The sequence below is a fragment of the Rhinolophus sinicus genome, linkage group LG13 (assembly GCF_036562045.2).
Source record: "Rhinolophus sinicus isolate RSC01 linkage group LG13, ASM3656204v1, whole genome shotgun sequence".
Classification (NCBI taxonomy): Eukaryota; Metazoa; Chordata; class Mammalia; order Chiroptera; family Rhinolophidae; genus Rhinolophus; species Rhinolophus sinicus.
The window spans coordinates 38650983-38675071 of NC_133762.1; the positions used below are offsets into that span (position 1 = coordinate 38650983).

The window sequence follows — 24089 nt, forward strand, 5'->3', positions numbered from 1 at the left end:
CCCATTCTGCCCTGACTGACTCCTACACACGTTTCAAGTGTCACTATGGGCATCTTTGCCTTTCAACACCCCAAACAGTGCAGAGGCCCCCCGCCCCGTACTTCCATAGCCCCCCGTTTACCTCTTCAGGCAGCATAGTATACTGGTTAAGATAATGGGTTGTATGACCTCAAGCTAACTTAACGTTTTCAGGCTTAGCTCATGGAACTTCAGGAACTGAGGTGCTTGTAAAGTGCTTATTAGCACAGCAGCTGGGCCCTGGGTTAAATGTTTAATCAACAGTAGCCAGCATTATCCTTCCTTCTCATATGATATTGAAACCAGCAGTTTCTTTCTACCTCTGCCCACCGCCCTGTCCCCTCCTCACCACCCTCTTGCTATCCGGTTTCTCACCAGGCTTGTCCCACTGCAGGGCCGTGGCCCTTGCTGGACCACTTTTTCCCTGGGCCTCGGAATGGTGTGGCTCCTCCTATTTTAGACAGGTCTTCTAAAGCCTTCACCCTTTCCTCAAAGGCTGTGTATTTGGTCACCTCGTTTATCTGCTTCATAGCACTGATCACTCCACTACTGTCTCTCTCTCACCACCAGAATATAGGCTCTGTGAGGGCGGAGACCGGGCTGGGTTTGCTCGCCACCATATCTCGTTGTGACACGGTGCCTGCACAGAATGCATGACAACAAAGTCTTGCTGACAGAACATGCGCATGAGGAGATGTATCCGTCTCCCCTAGGGAGCTCTCCAGTGTAGAGACCAAATCTTGTTCACCTTTGTATGCCTGACACCCAGCACAGAGACCTGCACCTGTTTTTGGCCCAAGCTTGGCCCCGAGAACACCCTAGAAGTCCCCCTTAAGTGATGTGATGCCGCAGCCCCTTACCCTCACCCCCCGTCCTCTCCACCCTACAATCCACAGACCACTCACCTGACAGGAAGAAGACCACCACGACCGAGTTAATGATGGAAAACCAGTGGATCTGCACGTCACTCATGGTCAGGTAAGTGTCCCAGCGAGAGGCCCATTTGATGTCACTCTCCTGATGGGGGGAGGAGCACTTAGAGTCAGGCTTCTGCTGGACAACGCCTGCCCAGACCAGGACCTCCTCCCGTCGTGAGCGTCAGCCCCTTCTCACCTCCCAATGTACAGAGTAGGTGAAATACAGCTGATTCTCCTTGGTGGGGTCAATTTCTTGGGGCGAGGAGTTGGTACCCTCAGGCAGGGTGCACGAACTCTTCTCATCTGCTTTGAGGTCTGTGAAAGACAGAGACTCAGTCTGTTCCTGTCGGGGCCAGTGTCACTATCCAAAGGCTGTTCTGCGGGGTGCCCTCAGAAGCTGCCTGAGGGGGCGGCATGCTGATTGGAGGCCTGGAGAAGAGCTGGCAAGAATAGTTTTAAAATTGCACTCCCGAGTGCTTACCTTCCAAAGGGCCCTAGGGGCTACAGAGAGGTGTGTGTGTGGGGAGGGGTGTGAATCCTTCATTTAATCGATCAATCTTCCTTCACTCAATTCAAACATTCACTTACTCATTCAGTCAGTCCCATTCAGTGGGCAAAACAACATGGATTCATTCTGTCATGTTTATTCGTGTAGTCTCCCAAGTTCTGGCACTTTAGTAAGTCACTCACTCAGGTGTTTTCTTCATTCATTTACTCATTTTGTTCACCCTGTTATCTATTTATTCAACCAACAAACATACCATGTGCACTTACTATGTGCCAGGTACTGTGTTGGAGATAAAATGGTGAGAAAAGGAGACAGAGTCTCTGACCTCAAAGAGCCAGCGGGGGAGAGATGACGTCAAAATTGTCACATAATAAGCATAAAGCTGTGCTCGTGACACTCACGGGAGAAGCAGTGGGCGCTGTGACAGAACAGGATGTTCTATATGAGACTTCCATGTACAATTTTGTTTGAAAATTAGATTCCAGAGCTTAAAAACAAACCAAACCAACAACAACAACAACCCCCAGAAACCTACCACCACTGTGGACCAAAGGCCAGGCCTCCTAGGTTAAAGCTCGCCCTGTGGGAAGCAAGTGCTGACAGGGGAGGTGAAACTGGCCCAGGTCTCTCACCCTGGGCTGATTTTAGTCTATGCCAATCACTCACATGGAAGAAGAGAAACGGACACCGGCTGCCAAAGGCTCTGTCTGTACACTGCCCCTTGTTCTTCCACCCAGGGGGAGCGGCTGGTTCTTATATGAGGCCCAGCCCAGCCCCAAGTTGCTGTTTGGTCTCAGCCAAGTCACCAAGCTCTTTGAGCCTCTGGTTACTCATCTATCAGAGGTGATAAGGTTGCCCAGCCAGGACACAACAGATGTCAGCTCTCCCTTTCCCCCACCTTCTCCAACGGGAATGCAGTGACCCTACCTTAGGTGGACCCGTGTCCCACACCAGGGCCCATCAGCCATTTCAGGAAACAGCGTGAGGAGACCCCGGCTGTGCAAGCCCAGGACCCCCAGCCCTGTCCCGCTGGCCGCACCTCCCCACTCACCCTCCAGCCTGATGCTCTGGGGAATCACCTCGAAGCGGACGACACGGTATGTGTGCTCCTGGTCTTCTTCCACGTCCTCCCGGTGGTAATAAAGGATGAACGAGAGGTGATTGTGCAGGTAGATCTAAAACACAGCAACAGAGAGAACAAAATAACTTGTCGCTAAGAAACTACCCGGAAATCACGCAGGGAGACCACCCTAAGTATGAGGTCCCGCCCTTCGTCCAACAGGCCCAGCTGCCCCAAGCTGCCAAACACTATGCTCCTAGCTCTCCCCTGGACAGAAGCCCTCCAGCACTCCCCGGGGCTTCCTGGGGAAAAGCCCCAATCCCTTAGGCTGACATTCCAGGCCTTCTGTCAGTGACTGTCACCATCTTCTCAGAGACATGCGTTCACCTGCTCTCCCCGATCCCTTGCTGGCCACCCCACTCAGCTCAAGCCTACCTGTTTTCCAAGGCACACCCCCTCCATGACAACCTGAATGAACAATGAGCTCCCTCTGAATTCCTCTGGCACTGACCTCAAGCTACTGGGACTTAAGTAAGATCCAGGGTCTTACACTGTCAGTTCTCTCCAATTACGACAGAAGCTATTTGAGGTCAGGGACTGTGCCTTAAAACAATGTTTTTGTCCTTAGATTTTTTTCTTTTTTGGGGGGAAGTTAATCTTATAAACATGGAATTTGAGTTTGCAGGGATTGTGTCTTCCACCTCCTGCGTGGCATCTGCCAGAGCCTGGCCCCGGGGCACTGAGAGGAATGTGCTCTGGCCAGCCTCACCTCTTCTGGTCTAAGCCGAGAGCTCAAACGTTTCCCCGTCTCCGCGGCCCACATGCTTGTGGCGCCGCAGCCCTCTGAGCACAGCGAGACACCCTACCTTGTTGACATCCGTGAAGCCGAGCCGGTAGCCGTGTTCAAACTGTACATCTTTCTCCTTCTTCTTGTCATCGCCGTCACGGTTGGAGTAGAGCTCCAGCCGGGTGGCCACAGGCAGGTTGTCGGCAATGCTGGAAACCCAAGGCCCGCTCAGTCGCTCTGGACCCCCTCTCCCGTCAGCGCCCTCCCCATGTGAACAGGCTGGCAGGGAGCAGAGGGCGACTTACAGGTGGACGTAGTAGTCCTCCACGACCCGCTCAGCCACGAGCCGGCTCTGGTCCACGGTCAGGGTCACTGGCTTGTTGGACTGGCTACACAGAACCTCACACTTCTTTTCACTGTTCATGAGAACCTGGAAAGGGGTGTTGACAATCCGGTCCCCTCTCAGCACCTCTCCTGCCGTAAGAGAGACAGATGGAGCTCAGAGCTTCGGCCCTGAGGTTGCTGAGGTCAGCGGAGCCACGGAGACCCAGGGCTGACTTGCAGGGCCCTCAGCAGTTCTGCAGCCAATGCTCAACCCCGCCTGTTCGGGCTCAGCTTGCCCCTCGGACTCCCACCCATCCCCCCTCCTTCGCGTGTGTGCTCTAGCATCACCAGACTCTTCAGATCTCATCAAACGTGTCACTTCATTCCACCCCTCTGGGCCTCAGGCCATTTCCTTTACCCTGGAGTGCCATTCCTTGCCCCAGGTTCCTGGGACTGCTCACATGTCCAGCTCAGCCTTTTTGTCACCCCTGGGGAAGCCCTTTCCGACCTGTTCAGGACAGAACTCATCACTCCCTCCTCCGTGTCCCTCTGCACCGAGGCAGCATCACACACTGGTGAAGAGAGAGGGCTGCCGGCTCCGGAACACTGGCCCTGCCACTTACTCATTCAGCAGTCTCAGTAAGGCATTTAAGCACATGGAGCCTCAATTTCCACATCTGTTAAATGGGAACAATAATAGTACCCACCTCACAGGGTTATAGTGAAAAATAAAGCACCAGGCACAGAGTAGGCAAACAATAAATACTATTTTCAGCAGCAGCATCACCTCTGCACCTTTTCTTACGTCAGTGGTCACCTTGCACAGTACTGATCTATTAAGTTCCTGCCTCCCTACCTGACTATGAGCTCTTTAAAGGCAGACATTGTTTCCTATTTATCGCTATGTCTTCAGATCCTGATTCAGGTGGGGAGGGAAGTGGGGTAAACTCCAGCACCTGCAATTTTTAGCCAAAGCATCTTTTGATTTAACGAACTGGCATACCCCTTGTATGACTGCCTCACAGTAACCTGCTGCCAGATGTCATGCTAACAGGCACCAAGCAGTTAGGGCCTGTCAACTAAACCCCGTGGTGCTTTCATTCTGAGCTACTGTGGCAATTCTACTGTGATAATGAGAAACGGGCAAGCTGAAGGAGACTGACCAAAGCCAATGGGCACAACTAATGCCTGCACACTCAACTGGTCTAACATTTGCCTACCAGTGTGGACCTACTTGGTGTAATACTCTCTGCCTAGTCACTTATTCTCTCATTCACTCATTCCCAAACACATACTGGGTACTGGCTACGTGCTGGGTGCTCTAAAGACAATGTTGAAGAGACATACTCATGGAGCTTATGGTCTAATAGGAAGACAGACTTTGATTAAATAATCAGGATAGTGAGACCATATTATATAACAAGAGGAACTTGCTCTAGACGTGGGGGAATGGGTCTAGGAAAGCGTCTCTGAGGAAGTGATGCTTGAAATGAGCTGTAAAGGAAGAGAAGCGTTAACCAGGTAAAGAGATAAGGGAAGAATATTCTAGATGGAAGGAACAGTATGTGCCAAGGTCCCTTGAGAGTGGGGGTAAACTGAGAGGCCTGCGTGTTGCAAAGCAGTGAGCAAGGGGGAGAGTGACCTGAGGTGAGCTGGTGAGCGACATCTCAGGGGGCCTGCAGGCCACACTGAAGTCTGAACTTTATCCAGAGAGTGACAAAAGCCAAGGAAGGGTTTCGAACAAAGGTAGAGGAAGACGTTGTCTGATTCTGGTTAGAGAAAGACGGCTCTGGATGTTTTGTGAAGAAAACATAGGAGATGCAAGGAACTGGCGGGGGGTGATGGCAGTGAGCCATGCAAGTGAGTGACGACGGTGGCTGGACGAGAGGGTGAGATGAGGGTGGAAATGAGAACACAGATTCAGGAGCTCCTGAGGAGGTGAAACCTAGGGACCTGGTGCTGACCGATACAAGGGATGAGTGAAGAGGGGTGCAGACTAGGACGACGGAGGTTTCTGTAAGCAGGTTCTAGGTGGGAAAAGAGGAAGAGAAGCAAATTGAGAGTGAAGGTGTTTTTCTCAGTTTGTCGAGTTTGACTTGATAGGTCAAGTAGGCAGGCAGATATCCAGTTATAAGGCTCAGAAGAGCGGTCCGGGCTGTTGATGGAACCTGTGAGTTAGTTGTTGGTATAGAGATGGTAAGTAGCAGGGCCACAAGCTGTACCACTGTGGGGGCACCACGCAGCTGTGCAAAGAAGCAGTCCTGGCAAGTGTGGATGAGGCCAACTAGCAGAGGGGGAGGATGAAGAGGGGCCTGGATGAAGGCTTCTTCCCCCCCTTTCCTGTTTTAGAAGCCTAGTAATACAGGTGAGTCTGCAAAACCCAGGGGTGGACTGGCCAGTGGAGACCAAGGCCACCAAGAAGACACCTGCACGGTCCACTGCTGAAATGATTCGGGTCATCCTCTACCATTTACAGGTAACAATACTGAAAACCAGAGAGGAACAGTGACTTGCTCACCGTCCTAAGAGGAGACTGTGGCAGTGCTAACCCCCGGCTTTCCTCTACACCATGCCCTACTGTCCACTTCTCTGCAGTTCAACAAGGAGCTCACTTGAGAGGAAGAACACACAGACAGAGTAACAGGGCTCTAGTGCAGGTATCACTTCTTGATAATTACAAACGCAATGTAAACCGAGAAAGAGGACATACTGGTCTGAAACGGCTCATTTCTAACGTGGAAGAGTTCCTTTAAGTTTTTCAAGCTGGGAGCAGGTAGCCAGCCAGGCCTAATGAGCAACAGGCTATGAATGTGCACCCTCTAAGACAGGGTCCAGCACGTCTGCCACAGACGCTCCAACACACCCACCACGGGATGAGTCTCCGGCAGTGTGAGAACCACGAGCCCAGCTCGCACACAGCCCAGTCGAGCCTTTCTGGAGAAGGCAGTCTGACAACAGGAAGAACCTGGCTCTGGAGTTAAAAAACTTGGGCTAATAAGGCAATTTCTCCACCTATTGGCCATGTGCCCCCGAGCAAGTCTTTGAAACCCTTGAAGCTGCTGCTCCCTCTCCTACGAAACAGGGCAATCATATTTGGTTTTGCAGAGTTACTAGAAGAATCATCTAAGATAACGTGCAGAGTGAAGTGCTTATGGGACTAAACTCTGGAGCCAGAGTTCCCGGGTCCTGCCACTTATGAGGTGAGTGACCTGGGTCAAGTGACTTCACCTCCTTGTGTCTCAATAGGAGCAGCTAACTAACAGGGCTGTTGCGAGAACGAACTCAAAGCACAGAAGGGCTTAGAGGAGTGCCGGCTCATAGGGAGGGCCCCGTATGAATGGTGACGATGACGATAATGTTGCAAGGCTTACCATCCAACTGGATCAAGGCTGTTTCTGCTCCACTCACTAGGACACTAACACTTACTGCATGTCTACTGTGTGTCAGGCTCTGGGTCAGAGAGGACTGTAAGATATGATCCCTATGTTCACAGAGCCCCTAGGCCATGAAGGCAGGCACTACGCAAAGACAGAAGGAGAGACAATATGGCTTTTCCCTTCAGTCTGAAATTCTGCTAAATGAAGAATTATTTGAAGTAGAATAATATGGCTGCTAAGTATGGAACACTTGTGCCAGACACGGCCCTGGCAGCTTCACACATTATTTGAAGCGAGTCTTACACAGCTTAGCAAGAACTATGGTGATGTCTCCACTTTCTTCAGGGCCAGAGGGGATCACTCATTCTTTTAATTAAAGCCATGAGAGAGAAAGGTTACATAAGCCATGAGAGAGAAAGCCATGAGAGAGAAAGGTATGATACCTAGAAATCAAGGGAGAGCCGGTCTGAGCAATAGCCAACGGCTCCATGTCGGAAGCCTGACTATGTGGATCCCAGCTTAGCTTAGCTGCGGGTTAATAGCATAACCAGAGGCAAGTCACTTAACCTGTTAAATGGGAATGAAAACAGCAGCTACCTCTCTAGGGCTGTTATGAGGATTAAATAAATAAGCTAATACATATGTAACTATGCAGAACAGGGTCCAGCACACAGTGAGTGCTACGTAAGGGTTAACTGCTATTACCATTACGGAAAGATCTGGGTTCCCAATGGGTTCCCCTTGGGACAGGTTGACAGCAGTGAGAGAGAAGAACTTACCCAGATTCTCTGCCTTGTAGGTTATTTTGCTCGGCTGGCAGAAGGGCAGTGAGTAGTACTCATAAGGTAGCTGGGTCCGAGAGCTGGTGAGCTTCACAGCCTAGTGGGAGAAGGAAGGCCGTTCGTTATTCCTCAGTCCAGACACTAAGATGACTGCCTGTCTCAGTAATTTTCCCTGGTACCCACGTATCTTAGGTATACTTGGTACTATGGTCTAAGAGGCAAATGAGGTGCAGCAGATACAACTGTAGGATACCACGTACTCCACTGGCCACAATTCGAAATTACGTCACTTTTCATCAGTTTTAGACTACATTACAGATTTAGTTTAAAATCACTACGAAATTTAAGAGGTGCTGAGAGTCTTCAACATGCTGATATCCTTTGACTCTATAATTTTGCTTCCGGGCATCTTTCCTGAGGAACTAACTCTAAATGAGGAGAAGCCTTTAGGAACAGAGATTCACTCCTCACTTATAACCACAGTGGTGTTCTGCCTCCAGGTCTCCGAGCCTCTCCTGCCTCAGGCTTTGACCTGCTGCTCCTCTCTGCCGGACTCCATGCACATCTGGCTCCTTCTCACATGTAGGTCCCAGCTGAAGTCCCCTAACCCGTGAGTCCTTCCCTAATCATCTTACATAGAAGGATTCTCCCATCATTCTCTATTTCAACGTAACACTTGTAGTTGCCTTCATAGCATGTCTAATAAATGTTAATTATTTTATTTACCTGTTTTTTAAATTTATCTTCCTCAACTAAAATTCAAGATTTAAGCTTCATGAGGGCAAGAACCGTGTGTGTCTTGGTCACCTCTGTAACCCCAGTCCTATGGAGCTAGGCACATGTAATGAGCTGGTAGGTGCTCATTAAATGTTTGCTGAATGACAGAAGAGAGGAAAAATGAAAAAACAAACAAACAAACAAAAACAACTAAAAGCCCTTACCATGGGAAACTGGTCAATCAACCATGATATATTTATTAAATTGAATATTATGCAACCATTAAAAATGAGGTTTAAGAATGAAGGAAAATGTCTAGGAAATGATACAAGCACACAGAATGCAGCTCAGGAAACAGTGAAAATCATAGATAACACCAAAACCACAGATAAATCAGAACCAATCAACATGTTGCAAATAATAAAGTTAAACTTAAAGGTAACTAAAATTATCTTGGTATTTAGGAACTAACAGCCACTCCTTATACACCATCTAGATGTAAATAATATTTAGAATCCAGGTCTACAAGCCTTACTAAAACTCGTTTTGGAATTAAAGTTTTTTCAGATTTTAAAAGGGTGGTGTGATATAATATACATTGGTTTTATAACACCCCCCATATTGGTTTTATAACACCCTCCAGGCTGGATCTGGAGTAGTACTCCATATCCAATGACTATTCATACAAGGAAATACACAAATATTGCTACTAAGTGGGATAAATAAAGTCAATAAACAGTCCCCTGTCAGTTCCGGTCAGGCCTCGCCTACAAGCTTAGGAAAAGTTTGGGTTTCAGAGCTTTTTAGATGTTGGACTGAGGACCTCTATCAGCATTTCACGAATTGCTTGAGGCAAAACAGCCAAAAAGTGATTGTCTGTTGTAACAGCCTGCCTGTTATTTTGTGCTTCCTAGTATTCTCTTTCTGGACAATCCAAAAAGAATCCATATTACAAAGAGACCAAGTCCTGCCTTTATGTGCCCTCCCACTCCTCTCTTTCCACCTAAGGTATCTGTTCTCCTATGCCCAGCTTGGCAGGACTGGAAGCCAGCGCCACCCGTCCTCTCTATGCCACAAGCTTTGCTCTGGACGGGACTCTCTGTAGAGGCACTGGGAGGAAGGGTACTGTCGCGCTGAAGAGACGGGGCTCTGAACTCACTCTCAAGCTAACCAGGTGATCTTGGTCAAGTAGTTTCACCTCCCTGAGCCTCAGTTTCCTTATCTGTAAAATGTACAGTAAATCTGTAAAACATACAGTGTCTGTCCCAGAACATTCCTGGGGGGGAGGGGACGGGGGGAGGGGATCCTGAGCTAAGCCATGCATAAAACCTGGCATGTAAATAACCCTCGATAAATGTTATTGTAATTATTATGCCTGAAAGTTACAAGTCTGACTTCCAAGGAAGACACTCACAATAAGGCAACACACGGAATGCTGCATTTACAGTATGCCTCCCTTACTGAGGTTTCGCTTTCCGTGTTTCAATTACCCACGGTCAACTGTGGTCCGAAAACATTAAACAGAAAATTCCAGAAATTAAACAACTCATAAGTTTTAAACTGCACACCATTCTGAACCGTGTGATGAAATCTCAACACCGTCTCACTCACCCTGACCGGGATGTGAACTACCCCTTTGCTTAGCGTATCCACACTGTGTACCCTACCTGCCCGTTAGTTACCAGACCAACTGTAGGGTGTCACAGTGTTTATGTTCAAGTCACCTTCATTTTACTTAATAATGTCCCAAAGCGCAAGAGTACAGTGATGCTGGCAATTTGGCCATGCCAAAGAGGAGCCGTCAAGTATGTGTATGTGTATATAGAAAAAAAACGTAGTATATATATAGGGGTCGGTACTATCCATGGTTTTAGGCATCCTCTGGGGGTCTTGGAATGTATCCCCACAGATAAGAATGTACCCCACAGTACTCTATACTGTGTCATTCTAAATGCAGACACCTTCTAATAGTCATTCATCAGACATGTTTATCCACCCTGCCAGGCAATGTTCTAGGAGATGGTGATACAGCAGTGAAAAGGGCAGGTAAGATCTCTGCCCTTTTGGAACTTGGTTCATGATAATTTCATTTTTTCACTAGTGTATTATTTAAATGTTTAATCTCTAAACGGGTTAACGCCCCTGGATAATCAGAAGTTGCTTGTAATTGTTGCCCCAAATGTGTATGATGTGTAACAATTTGAAATTTTGCTAACACTTAAAATTTGGTGGCAAACAAAGGGACATGTACATGAGAGGATGTCATGTGGATGGCCCTTTGCGATTTGCTGGTCTTCTGCTTCTCCTTGTGAAGGCTTGATGCTCAGGGCAGAATACAAACTTTATGTTCATGCAATCTCACTGCTTTGTTTTGCACACACCTGTAAAGATGTGGTTCACATCAACATGGTAATGAAGCAAGAAATGTACATTTATTTTAGGAGCAGAACTTATTTTCATCACTTTATAAGTTTTGCTAGCCCTTTCTACAGAATCACTAAGGATATGAGGACAGACTTAAAAATTCCAACTATACATGACTCTATCTACGGGGGGCTGATGTGCTGGTCAAGAAGTGGGGGATTTCTGGAGGTGTAAGAATGGCAAATATCCTACGCTGTGAACACTGCCCAGAAAAAAAAGACTAAGAAAAACAGACCACAGTATTAAGAATGGTTGTATTTGGGTGATGGTAGAGGGGAGTCTTTTTAGGTGGGAGCCCTTGTACAAGGTTACACCCCTTCTCTGGTGGCAGTCTGTATCCAGTAACTGGTCCATAGTAGGACAGAGAGCCAGTCCCCTTGCCTCAATTTGGAACAACTCTGAAGGGCCAGCCATTCGAGTTCCAGAACTTCCCAAAGGCCTCAGTTGTACCACAGCTCAACGTCTCTCTCTGCCCAGTCCCGCTTCTCTCACTCCCTCCAAGTGCCCTTGAGAGCCTGCACAATAAATCTCCTACACCAAATCTTCACCTTAGAGTTTGTTTCCTGGGAAACCAGATCCAAAAAGATACATCACCAACCCCAGCCCTGCTTGGTGCTCTGAGAATGCCACCAAGAGTTCAGTTTTAGAGACATAATCCAGGTGCCAGCCTGCCCATTGCCCCTGGTCAACCATATTTTAAGTGAATCTTTTCTACTCTCTACCCCTGCCACAGCTGACTGACCCACAGGTGGGCATCCAACCTGAAAAGGTGAAGTGGACCAGTTGGAATGGCTTCTCTCTGGATTATGATTTAGGGCAATGCTTCCCAAACCTTAATCGTTCATGCACCAACTTGCCCTATCTACTTACCACTTATTCTACTATTTATTTGGATCTGACTCATTTTTTAGTAAATACATTTAAGAAGCAAACATTATATCAGTATTAAAAATAGTAAGCCAACAATGACAGCCATGAAATCATGAGTTGAAATACTAGCTATATTTTCTAACATACGTTAAAAGAAAATAGCTATGAAAATAAAATATATTTGTCAACCACTTAAAATCATCTCATATATCACCACTCAGATATGTAGTTCGCAGCTCGAAGATACTGAACTGGAGAATCCAGCTGGCGGCTGAAGCTAAAATTGAAAAAACAGAGGCCATAATAGACCGTGTATGCACAGACAATATAGGTTATGCAGGAAAAGCTGTAAGATAGGAGAATGGAGCAGATGAAAGAGGGAGGCAGAGCGTCATAGAGGAAGCAGGCTGAGAGAGACAGGGACACAAAAGAAATGGAGACGAGACAGAGGGAGAGAGAGAGGAAAACGTGTAAGAGTGAAAGTGAGAGAGAAATACAGAGACACAGAAATGCACGAAGAGCCGGAGAGAAAGAGAAACAGAGGGACAGAGAGAGAGAACACACTCACACAGGCAGAGATGCAGAGAGCCAGAGGCACAGAGAGGGAGAGAGAAGAGGCAGAGTTCCTGGAACTGCAGGCTCCTGAAGGCACTGTACTTTCAGCCCATGAGCACGCAGTGAACCCTCTTTTTCCCAGGGTAACTGGCTCAGGTCTTTGTTCTCTGCAACCACAGGAGGGACGTGACCCGCGGGCGAGGGTCCTCCAGCCAGAATGCCCAGCAGAGGCTCCAAAAGTCCAGGAACGCACTGACCTTGATTTCTACAGGGTCGTTCTGGTGGAAGTTGATTGGCGCCACCCCAGGGACATAGAAGGCTCTTGTTTCGTACGTGAGGGAGAGAAGGAGCAGTAACCACGGCAACCAATCCTGCTTGGAAGAAGAAAGGCTGAGGTTGGAATGAGGGAGAGAAGTGACCGTCCCTCTGGGGCAGACCAAGTCCCAGCACCTCATGTCTGCCTTAACTGACCCAGTCTCGTCCCTATTGTGAGGAGCCTGAGGCCCTTCCAAGTGCTACCTCCCAAATGCCCCCACGAGAGCTACATAACCAATTCTGCACTTCCAGAAATGAGCAATAAAATAAGAAATTGACATGGGGCAAAAGGGAAGACTAATGCAGGAGCCGCATTTCCCCACTTCTGGATCAATGTTCTTTTAACCGTTTCACATTGCATCACTCTCCTGTAGAGCTAGCAGGAAATAAAGCTCCACAGTGTTCCATTAATTCCCATTTCTTTATATAGCAACAGGCTCGCTTTGTCAGGAAGCTCCTATTACCAACCTCGTTTCTCACAAGCCTTCTTCAAAACTGTCCTGACCTCATCACCTCCCTCTCTCCTCCTCACTCAGCTCCTACTTGTCGTCTCTCGACAGCAAGCCCTTCTCCACCCTTCATGGCCATCACCTTCCACGGTCCCTCTGCCAGAGCACCCTTCCCACAGATACGTGCATGGTTCATCTCATTGTGTATTTCACGCGAATCTCTCTCCAATGTCACTTCCTCAAAGGAGCCATTATTGACTATTCTACCTAAAATATCATCCTCAGAGCTCCCATTACCCACTTCTCCATCCCTTTACTTCATTACTCTTCATGGACTTCTCTACTTGACATGTACAATATGTATTTGTTTGATTGTATGTAATCCGTCCCCCTCCACTTGTATGTAATCTCTGGGGGAGCAAGGACTGTGTCCCCAGTGCCTGGCACGGAGTGGGCACTCGGCAAACAATCTGCATGCAGGATAGTCACGTGGGAATCAAAGGCAAGAAAGACCAATCACTGGCTTCAAGAAATGTACCCATCAAAGCATGGCCTTCCCTACATTAATACTATGCTTCACCCCTCCAGGAACTAGAGGAGCTTCCTGATTCTGCCCAGTCTGAACAAGGAACTTCTGTCATCCACACACCTGGATCACCAACTCCGTCTTGCGTCTGCCTTCTCTCTCCACCCCCTTTAGTGCTGCAGCATTTCTGAGCCTCATTTCCTTTCACCCAGACGTTGGCCGCAGCCTCCTGACCACCTTGCCTCTGCAGCCCCCCAGCCTTCAAGCTACCACCCCTCCCCCATCACACACACGCAGATCATTCTTTCTGAAACTCAATTTTTTAGGCAATCAGCATCACTCAGGGTGCTTGCCAAACATGTAGACTCATCTGTATTTTCACCAAGAGCACAAGATGAGGAAAAAATAGCTTTAAAAGTTTAAGGTTCTGAGCTCTGTACACTTTAGATACACAGCTTGGTCAAAGACTTAAAAGCAACATATTCACAGAATGTTTTTCCCGATTTGCTGTGAACATTTATAAGCATCTGCCAGCTGATGTTCATTACGAAATGAAATAATAGTTTGACCCCAATAAAAACAGTGAAAAATGGCTAAGAGAGCTGCAGTGTATTTGGCAATGAGAAGGTCAGCAGAATTAGGGATGAGAGGAGGAAAATCTTTAAAGGAAATGACATGACTAGAAGATAGAAAATTGCCTAATGGGGCAGGATTCTGTACAGGAAGACACTATTTTTCCCTTTTCTGTCCTTTTCCTTTTTTTTTAAATTGTAAAGTAAGTTTAGATTTACAGAAGAGTTGCAAAGATACTATGAGAGTTCCCATATACTCTTCACCCAGTTTCTTCTAATGTTAACATCTGCCATAACCATGGGTGAGTAGGCTTTTAAAAAAACAACTAGCTTTAGAAAGTTTTAAAAAAGTAAAACAGATACAGTAAATAATTCAAACAGTACAAATGGGTATACCGTGAGAAAGAAATCTTCCTCCTACGTTAGGTCCCCACAGACAATTGCTATCACCAGCTCCTTGAAATCCCTCTAGAGACAGTCTGTGCGTGCACAAATGGAAGGGTTCATTTAGTTCTATGGCCTTGCCATGAATACGACAACAAAAAGATTTTTCACTTTCTGTGATAGACAGCCTTCTGCCTGTGGGCTGGTCACATCTGGTTTCCTCTGGATCAGAGGATTTCCTCCACTTGACTGGTCATCAGAAGATCTGGGCCCTCCCTTCCTCCCTCTTTGGAACCCACTGCTAAGCCTCATTGGTCAGTCCTTAGAATGTGTGTTTTGTGTGAGAAAAGTAAACCATGTCCTCGCTTTTCCTCTAATTCCTCTTTGTACTTGAATTCCAGTTAACTAAAATGAAAGGAAGACAAATCTTGAGTTAATGACATACACTGTCATCCAAAAGTTATTTAAAAATAAAAACAACCCAACTCTGAATTTTTGAAAAAAGATGCAGAAAATAGACAAGCCTCACAAAGATCCTATCAATGAATCTCAAATCAATTTACCTTTGAGGAAGGATCAACAGATGAAAAATGGCAAATGGTAGTTCCATATGCTAGAATCTTTGAATGATATAAACTGGCAACCAAAAGCAATTTAGAAGTTCAGCTTAGAATTAATGACTGCCCCAAAATGACACTATCAGTTTTAGATATTAAAATGTCACTGCTTTGATATTCTCATATGGCTGGAGGAGTTATAAATGGGAACACTTGTGGGGGACAATCTGGCACTCTGTATCAAAAGACCATCCCAAAAGTGTACTTTTCACATTGAATTATGGTCATTTACGTATCTGCCATCTCTTCTTCAGCGGCACTAATCGTTTGTCTAGCTTTGTTGATGGGGTACTCAATAAATCCCTATCAAATTAATAAGCACCAACCGACCTCTGAGCTATGAAAATATAAAACCATCCACTCACATAACGGTTGAATACTATGGTTCTTAATCTTTGCTGTATCCCCTTGAGAATATAATTTTTTTTAAATCCTCAAATTTAAAGAGTTCTTGACATCTCCTACCTTGCCACCTGTCCAAGCACCTAGTTTAAGAATCCCAAGAATATCTATTATGCCTACACTATACCCTATCTGCATGTATAGAATAGTGGTTCTCAATGTTGATGCATATTAGAATAACCTAGGGAGTAAATGGATTAAATTTCTAATCAAAAGGCACAGTGGTTGAATGGGATTAAAGAAAAAAAAAAAGACCCAGAGCTCACGTTGTCTACAAGAGATTCACTTTAAAGACACACATAGGTTGAAAGTGAAGGTATAGAAAAAGATATTCCACGTAAATGGTAACAAAAAGAAATCAGAAATGGCTCACTTATGTCAGACAAAATACATCCGACTTTCAGTCAAAAATTGTGTCTAGAGACAAAGGGCATTATATATAACGACAAAAGGGTCAATTCAATAGGAAGATATGACCATTAAAGATACATATGCACCCAACAACAGAGCTCCTAAGTATATAAAACAAATACTGACATATCTGAAAGGAGAAATTGAAAGCAATACAATAATAGTAAGGAACTTCAATATAGCACTTACAATAACGGATAGAATATCCACACAGAAAATCAATAAATGGCTGACTGGAATAACACTACAAACTAAATGGACCTACCAGACATATATAGAACCTCCCACCCAACAGCAGAACACACATTCTTCTCAAGTGCACATGGCACATACTCCAGGATAGATTACATGTTAGGTCACAAAACAAGTCTTAAATTTAAGAAGATTGAAATCATTCCATGTATCTTTCCTAACCACAATGAAATGAAACTAAAACCCAGCAATAAAACAGGAAAATCCACAAATATGTAAAAACGAAACAACACACTCTTAAACAACCGTTGGGTCAAAGATAAAGCAAGTAGGAATTTAAGAAGTACCTCAGACAAAAGAAAATGAAAATACAACATACCAAAATCTGTGGAATGCAATAATAGCAGTACTAAGAGGGATGTTTATAGCGATAAAAGCCTACATTAAAAAATAAATAAATAAATAAATCTAGGGCCGGCCCGGTGGCTCAGGTGGTTGGAGCTCCATGCTCCTAACTCCAAAGGCTGCCGGTTCGATTCCCACATGGACCAGTGGGCTCTCAACCACAAGGTTGCCGGTTCAATTCCTGGAGTCCCACAAGGGATGGTGGGCTGTGCCCCCTGCAACTAGCAACGGCAAGTGGACCTGGAGCTGAGCTGCGCCCTCCACAACTAAGACTGAAAGGACAACAACATGAAGCTGAACGGCACCCTCCACAACTAAGATTGAAAGGACAACAACTTGACTTGGAAAAAAGTCCTGAAAGTACACACTGTTCCCCAATAAAGTCCTGTTCCTCTTCCCCAATAAAATCTTAAAAAAAAAAATAAAATCTAAAAACCTAACCTTATACTTCGAGAAACTAGGAAATGAACAAACTAAGCCCAAAATTAGCAGAAGGAGGGATATAATAAAGATTAGAGCAGAAATAAATAAAAAGAGAGAATTTAAAAGATATAAAACTCAATAGAACTAAGTTGGTTTTTTGAAAAGATAAACTCAACAAACACTAAGCAACACTAATTAAGGAAAAAAAGAGAAGACTGAAATTAAATCAGAAATGAAAGGGGAGACATTACAACACATGCCTCGAAAATAAGAAGGATCATAAGGGACTATAATGAATATGTCAACAAACTGGGTAACCTAAAAGAAATGGATAAATTCCGAGAAACATACAACCTACCAAAGCTGAATCAAGAAGGAACAGAAAGCCTAAACAGACCAATAAAAAGATAAGGAGACTGAGTCAGTATCAACAACTTCCAACAAAGAAAAAATCCAGGATCAGATGGCTTCACAAGTGTATTCTACCAAACATTCAAAGAACAATTAATACCAATCTTTAACCTCTTCCAAAAAATAGAAGAGGGGATACTTCCAAACTCATTTTATGAGGCCAGCATCAATCACCCTGATACCAAAACCAAACAAAGATACCACAAGAAAACAATAGGCCAATATACTTGATGAACACAGATGCAAAAATCCTCAATAAAATACTAGCAAACCAAGTTTAACAGCACATTAAAAGGATCATACACCAACATCAAGTGGGCTTTATCCCTGGGATGCAAGGATGGTTCAACATATGCAAATCAATCAATGTGATACTTACACCACTTAACAAAATGAGAGAAAAAAATCCACATGATCATTTCAATAGACACAGAAAAAGCATTGGACATAGTTCAACATTCATTCATGATTAAAATTCTCAACAAAATAGGTATAAAAGGAACTTACCTCAACACAATAAAGGCCATATAAAAAGCCCACAGTTAATATTACTATTTCTTGCTAATAAAAAATATATGTGTTCTGAGGGCGGCCGGGTGGCTCAGTTGGTTAGAGCGCAAGCTCTGAACAACAGGGTTGCTGGTTCGATTCCCACATGGGCCAGTAGCTGCGCCTTCCACACTAGATTGAAGACAACGAGCTGCAGCTAAGCTTCTGGAGGGGCAGACGGGTGGCTCAGCTGGTTAGAGTGTGAGCTCTCAACAGCAGGGTTGCAGGTTCAATTCCCACGAGGGATGATGGGCTGTGCCTCCTGCAACTAAACATTGAAAACGGCGACTGGACTTGGAGCTGAGCTGCGCCCTCCACAACTAGATTGAAGGGCAACGACTTGGAGCTGATGGGCCCTGGAGAAACACACTGTTCCCCAATATTCCCCAATAAAAAAAAATTCATTAAAAAAAGAAAAATATATTTATGTGTGTTCTGAATTTCCCCTCGTAGGAAGCCATTAATACCAGACCTGTTTACCTTATCTGATATGTGATTTGAAGCCAGGGCAGAGGATTACAATCTCCTGGGTTATCAAGCCAATTAAATCTTAGAAGTCACTCCAGTTCTACCTTCTTTTGAAACAGAATCCTCCAATCTTAGCAGAAAGACAGCCCTGGGGAACTCAAGGGCTCCCTGAGAGCTCAGGTTGCAAAGGAATGAAAAGCAAATCCTCAAAGACGTCAATACACTTTTGTTCCAAAGTCTCAAACCAATGAAACAAGTACACACACACACACACACACACACACCCCAAAAAAGACACAACAATGAGGATAATACTCACCTAGTGGAAAACAACACGAAAAAGCAACAGGAATCCACAGAGTTACTGAGCACCTACACAGGAAGTACCAGGCACTGTGGCAGACAGGTCCCTCCCTTCCACTTACCCAGTCCCTGCTTTGTGCTAAACACTTTACAAACACCGATTTGCACCATCCTCACAACTACAACTACCTGGGGTTTTTGTCATCATTTCACAGATGACTGCCAGTTAACCCGAGATCCAGAGATTAAATAACTTACCCAAGGTCAGAATGAAGAGAAACAGGTACGTATGCTCTTTTTAGGCAGGTGAGTTATATTAACAGATGAAGGGCATATTGCTAACACCTACAGCTAACATTTACTGAATGCTGATTATGTGCCAGGTACAGTTCTAGGTTCTTTTCATGCACTAACCCAATTCATTTTCACAACAATCCTATGAGATAGACTCTTATTCTCATTTCACAGATCAGGAAACTGAGGCTCCGAGAGGTGACATAACACTAGCTGAGTCACGATGTGAACCCAGGCAGTCTGATCCCAAAGCCCATGCTCTAACCAGTGCAGAAATTACTTCACTATTTACTGAGCACCTACTGTGTGTCAGGCACTATGCCAGCATCACAGAACCCATGCCCACAAGGAGCTTTCAGCCAGTTGGGGGATGGAGACAGGTCATCAGCCAATCACAAAACTAGGTTCCAGAGGCTATGGAAGATTATGAGGCTAAGGACGGTGTTTTGGGGAATACACAGGAGCAGCAATACACCAACTCTCCGTGGGGAGGGGTGCAGATCTGAGAACTCAAACCTACTCCATGGCCTGAAGGGAAAGACGAGGGAAGGGAGAAGTGTTCCAGGAAAAGCAAAACACAGGCACAAAGGCCTGGGGGCCACCATAAGGAGTTTCTGGCAGATGAAGTGTGTGCTGGTGCTTCTCAAACTTTGTGCATACAGATCACTTAGAGACCTTGTTAAAATGCAGATTCCAATTTAGCAGGTCTGGGGTTGGACCTGAGAGGCTGCATTTCTAACAAGTTCCTGGGTGATGATGACGTGGACCATCCTTTGACTAGCAAGCAGGGATCGGTCTGTGTAGAAAGGAGGCTGGAAAACAGGTAAGGGACACATCCCACAAAAGCCACACTGAGGAATCTGGGCATGTCCTTAGTGCAGTTGGAGATACTAACTTTAAGTACTAAATGGAAGAACTTTAAGTAGTAAAAGAATAAATCCTATTTGCAGTTTTAAAAACTAGCGAGAGAGAGAAAGAAAGAGAGAGAGAGAGATTGGGGGAGAGGTATACAGCACATTTCTGCCCCAGAGATACAGTAGTTCCAGTCCTAAATTTGACATCTAATAAGGATAAATCACCTACCGTGTTTCCCTGAAAATAAGACCCAGCCAGACCATCAGCTCTAATACGTCTTTTGGAGCAAAAATTAATATAAGGCCCGGTATTATATTATATTATATTATATTATATTATATTATATTATACCCAGTCTTATACTATAGTATATGACCGGGTCTTATATTAATTTTTGCTCCAAAAGACACATCAGGGCTGACTGTCTGGTTAGGTCTTATTTTCGGGGAAACAGGGTATAAATTCTTGGTCAGATGTGACAAGCAGCAGCTAAGTGAGGAAGCAGAATGGTGGGTGGGCAGTGGTCCTGAAACTTGAGCATGCAAGGAAATTTACCAGGAGGGCTTATTGAAATAGATTCCTGGGTCCAACTCCCACAGTGCTTTCTTCAGCCCATCTGGAGCAGGGCCTGAGAATCTGCATTTCTAGCTAGTTCCCAGAAGATACTAATGTGCTGGTCTGGTCTTGGGATCACGCTCTGAGAACCACTAGTGTTGTAGAAAAAGCACCGGCTTTGGGGACCATACAGACATAAATTCAAATCCCAAACCCACCACTTCTTAGCTGTGTGACTTTGGGAAAGTTTTTTGGGGGCAAGTTTTTGTTGTTGTTGTTAACTCTCTGAGTCTTGGGTTTATTTGTAAAATAGGAATATAATACTAAACACATGGCAGGGTGGTGGAGTGGTGATGGTCGTAGGATTAAATAAAGTACATAAAGCACTTGGCACATAGCAGGTGACTGATAAGGCAATGGCCTTGCTCGGGTTGCAGTGGGAAGCAGACCAATGAGTTCACTGCAAGGAGGGAGATGTAGGCTCAGTGTAAGGAAACTTCCAACAAGAGAGCCAGCCAGCGAAGGAAGAGGCTAGCACCATGAATGAATCAGACAGGAGCAGGTGACCATGGAAGGGGGTGAAAGGCAATATCCCCACCCCAGTGAGAAAGGTAAACCAGAAGCCTTATGACCTCCCTTGAAACTCGAGAAATTCATGATTCCCTTGAAAATATGGGACATCCTATCAACCCAAGCAACCTAAAGGTGGAACAAAACAAGGCAAAGTTCCACCCAGAGTTGAGTCTGATAAAGACATTTTTTGAAGAACTTCAGGGGTCAAGTCATCCAGGAGTCCAGAGAGGGGAAGTGACATACCCGTGGTCACATAGCAAGTTATCTGCAGAGTGAGGAAAGTCCAGCTGCACCAAGCCTAGCACAGCAGAGTGATCAGAGGTTTGTCACCATAGTGGGAGCCAGGGGACAACGGGACACCTTGAAGTCATGATTAGAGATGTCCAAAGAAGAAGAGTGCTGCCACAGGTTCATTGCTGTCTGTCTCTCCTCACCCTTCCTCTCTAGTTCTTGTCCTCTCTGATTCTTTGTCTTCCGTGTCCCTCCCCCGATTCGAGGCTTTTCTACTAAGAAACAAACCACTGTAGTCGGTTTGGTATTTCCTTTTTACTTCAGGATTATTTTGAAAAGAAGAAAAAATGAAGGCAGACTAGTTCTACTACATACTAAAACGCAGCATAGAGCTATCCAAACTGTTTGGTACGGGAGAAGACAGACAAGACTTAAATATACAAATTGAAATAGAAGCAGTATTGGAAGAAAATATAGATATACTTTTGAACAATCTTGACATGAAAAGTTTTCTAAGGATGAAACAAAATCCAAAAGCCAAAAAAAAGACGTATATGATGAAGAAAATGAAAAAATATACACCACAAAAAAAGACAATTTGGGTAAATATATTCACCACACATCTGACAAAGAAAACGTCTTCAGTATGCCAAGAGCTCTCACAAGCCCACAAAGGACAAATAACCCAAAAGAATATAAATGAGCAGTTTTTTAAAAAGTTCAAATGGCCAAACACAAAACGATGCTCAACATCATTCATAATTTTAAAAAATGCAAATCAAAATAATTACATCTCACTTTTTACCTATCAGAGTCACAAAGCTTTAAAAAATCTGAGTATACTAGCCATTGGTAAATTGGTTAAATCTTTGGGGAAGGCAATTTAGCAATATTTACTTAAAAGGAAGGTAGAATTATTATTAAAGGACTGCCAACCTAAGTTATTAAGTAGGAAAAAAAGTAAGATGCACAGCACTGTATGTAGAGCATAATTTCACTTGTTTAAATAAAATTTTAAAACCATGTACCAAAGTCAGAAAAAGACATCACAAGAAAAGAAAACTACAAATGAATATTCCTCATGAACATGAATTTTTAAATCCTAAACAAAATATTAGAAAATCAAATCCAGCAACATATAAAAAGGTTTATATATCACGACCAAGTGGGGTTTATCCCAGGAATGCAAGGTTGGCTTAATATCTGAAAATCAATCAATGTAATATACCATATAAATAGGATGAAGGACAAAACCCAAACAATTATCACAATAGATGCAGGAAAAGCACTTGACAAAATCCAACAAACATGCATGATAAAAACACTCAACAAACTAGGAATAGAAAGGAACTTCCTCAATCAGATGAAGGGCAGCTATGAAGAACCCACAGCCCACATCATACTTAATGGTGAAAGACTGAATGCTTCCCCCTAAGATGAGGAACAAAGCAAGGATGTGCACTCTTGCCATTCTAGTCAACACTGTATATAAATGTAACTAATGTGCACTAAAGCAAATAATTAATTAAAGGCATCCAGATTAAAAAGAAAAGTGCTTTTATTTGCAGATCACATATCTTGTATCTAGAAAATCCAAAGGAATCCACAAAACAACTACAAGAACTAATTGTATTTCCACATACTAGCAACAAACAATCCAAAAATAAGAAAAAAATACTTCCATTTATAATAGCTTCAAAAAGAATGAAACATTTAGGAACAAAAATTTTAAAAGGGCTTGTATACTGGAAATAACAAAACACTGCTAAGAATGAAGATCTAAATTGGAGAGACTTTCCATGTTAATGGATTAGAAGACTCAGTGTTGTGAGGATGACAATTCTCCCCAAATTGATCTACAGTTTCCATACAATCCCTATCAAAATCCTAGCAGGTTTTTTTTTGTAAAAATTGACAAGATCACCCTATAATTTGTATGAAATACAAAGGACCCAAAACATCCAAACCAACTTTAAAAAAAGAACAAAATTGGAGCATTTATACTTCCCAATTTCCAAGCTTATTATAAAGCTACAGTAATCAAGACAGTGTGGTAAGAATAAGCATAAAGATCAATGGAACAGAATTAAAAGTCCAGAAATAAATGTTTATGTTACACATAAACTGACTTTCAACAAAGATGCCAAAGCAATTTAACAGGAAAGGATCATCTTTTCAACAAATGGTGCTTGGACAATTGGTAGCCATATGCAAAAGGAACCTTACACCATACACACAAATTAACTCAAAATGGATCACAGACCTAAACAGAAAAGCTAAAATTATAAAACTTCTAGAAAAGAAGCTAGGAGAAATTCTTTGTGACCTTGGGTTAGGTAAAGCTACCATCGATACATCAAAAGCACAGTCTACATTTTAAAAATTGAAAAATTGGAGTTCATCAAAATTTAAAACTTTATACTTCAAAAGACATTAAAAAAATAAAAGACAGGCCACAGACTAAGAGAAAAAATTTTGTAAATCATGTATCTGAAAGGGAACTTGTATCCTGAATATATAAAGAACTCTTATAATAATAAGAAGACAAACAATCCATTTAAAAAATGGGCAAAAGGTTTGTATAGACATTTCACCAAAGAAGATACAGGAATGCCTAATAAGCACATGAGAGGATGTTCAGTATCATTTGTCATAAGGGAAATGCAAACAAAACCACAATGAGGTATCACCACACACACCCTAGAATGGCTAACCTCAAAAACACAGACAATAACAAGTGTGGACGAAGACGTGGAGAAACCGAAACCCTCACATATTGGTGGGAATGTAAAATGGTATAGTTACTTTGCAAAGT

At 44.1% G+C, this 24089-nt stretch overlaps 1 protein-coding gene across 4 annotated transcripts in view; it reads right to left on the reverse strand.

Moving 5' to 3' along the window:
• The window catches only part of TM9SF4 (transmembrane 9 superfamily member 4), a 47615-nt gene that overhangs the window by 14747 nt on the left and 8779 nt on the right, over window positions 1–24089 (reverse strand). Inside the window, exons 2-8 of one of the 4 annotated variants that reach the window (XM_019748500.2) lie at window positions 12597–12710; window positions 7771–7870; window positions 3596–3764; window positions 3370–3499; window positions 2495–2618; window positions 1132–1250; window positions 924–1035 (exon numbers count right to left, since the gene is read on the reverse strand). In XM_019748500.2, coding sequence (XP_019604059.1) covers window positions 924–1035; window positions 1132–1250; window positions 2495–2618; window positions 3370–3499; window positions 3596–3764; window positions 7771–7870; window positions 12597–12710 — 868 coding nt within the window. The remainder of the gene's footprint in view (window positions 1–923; window positions 1036–1131; window positions 1251–2494; window positions 2619–3369; window positions 3500–3595; window positions 3765–7770; window positions 7871–12596; window positions 12711–24089) is intronic. The other 3 variants (XM_019748501.2, XM_074317196.1, XM_074317197.1) reach the window with 3 other exon arrangements.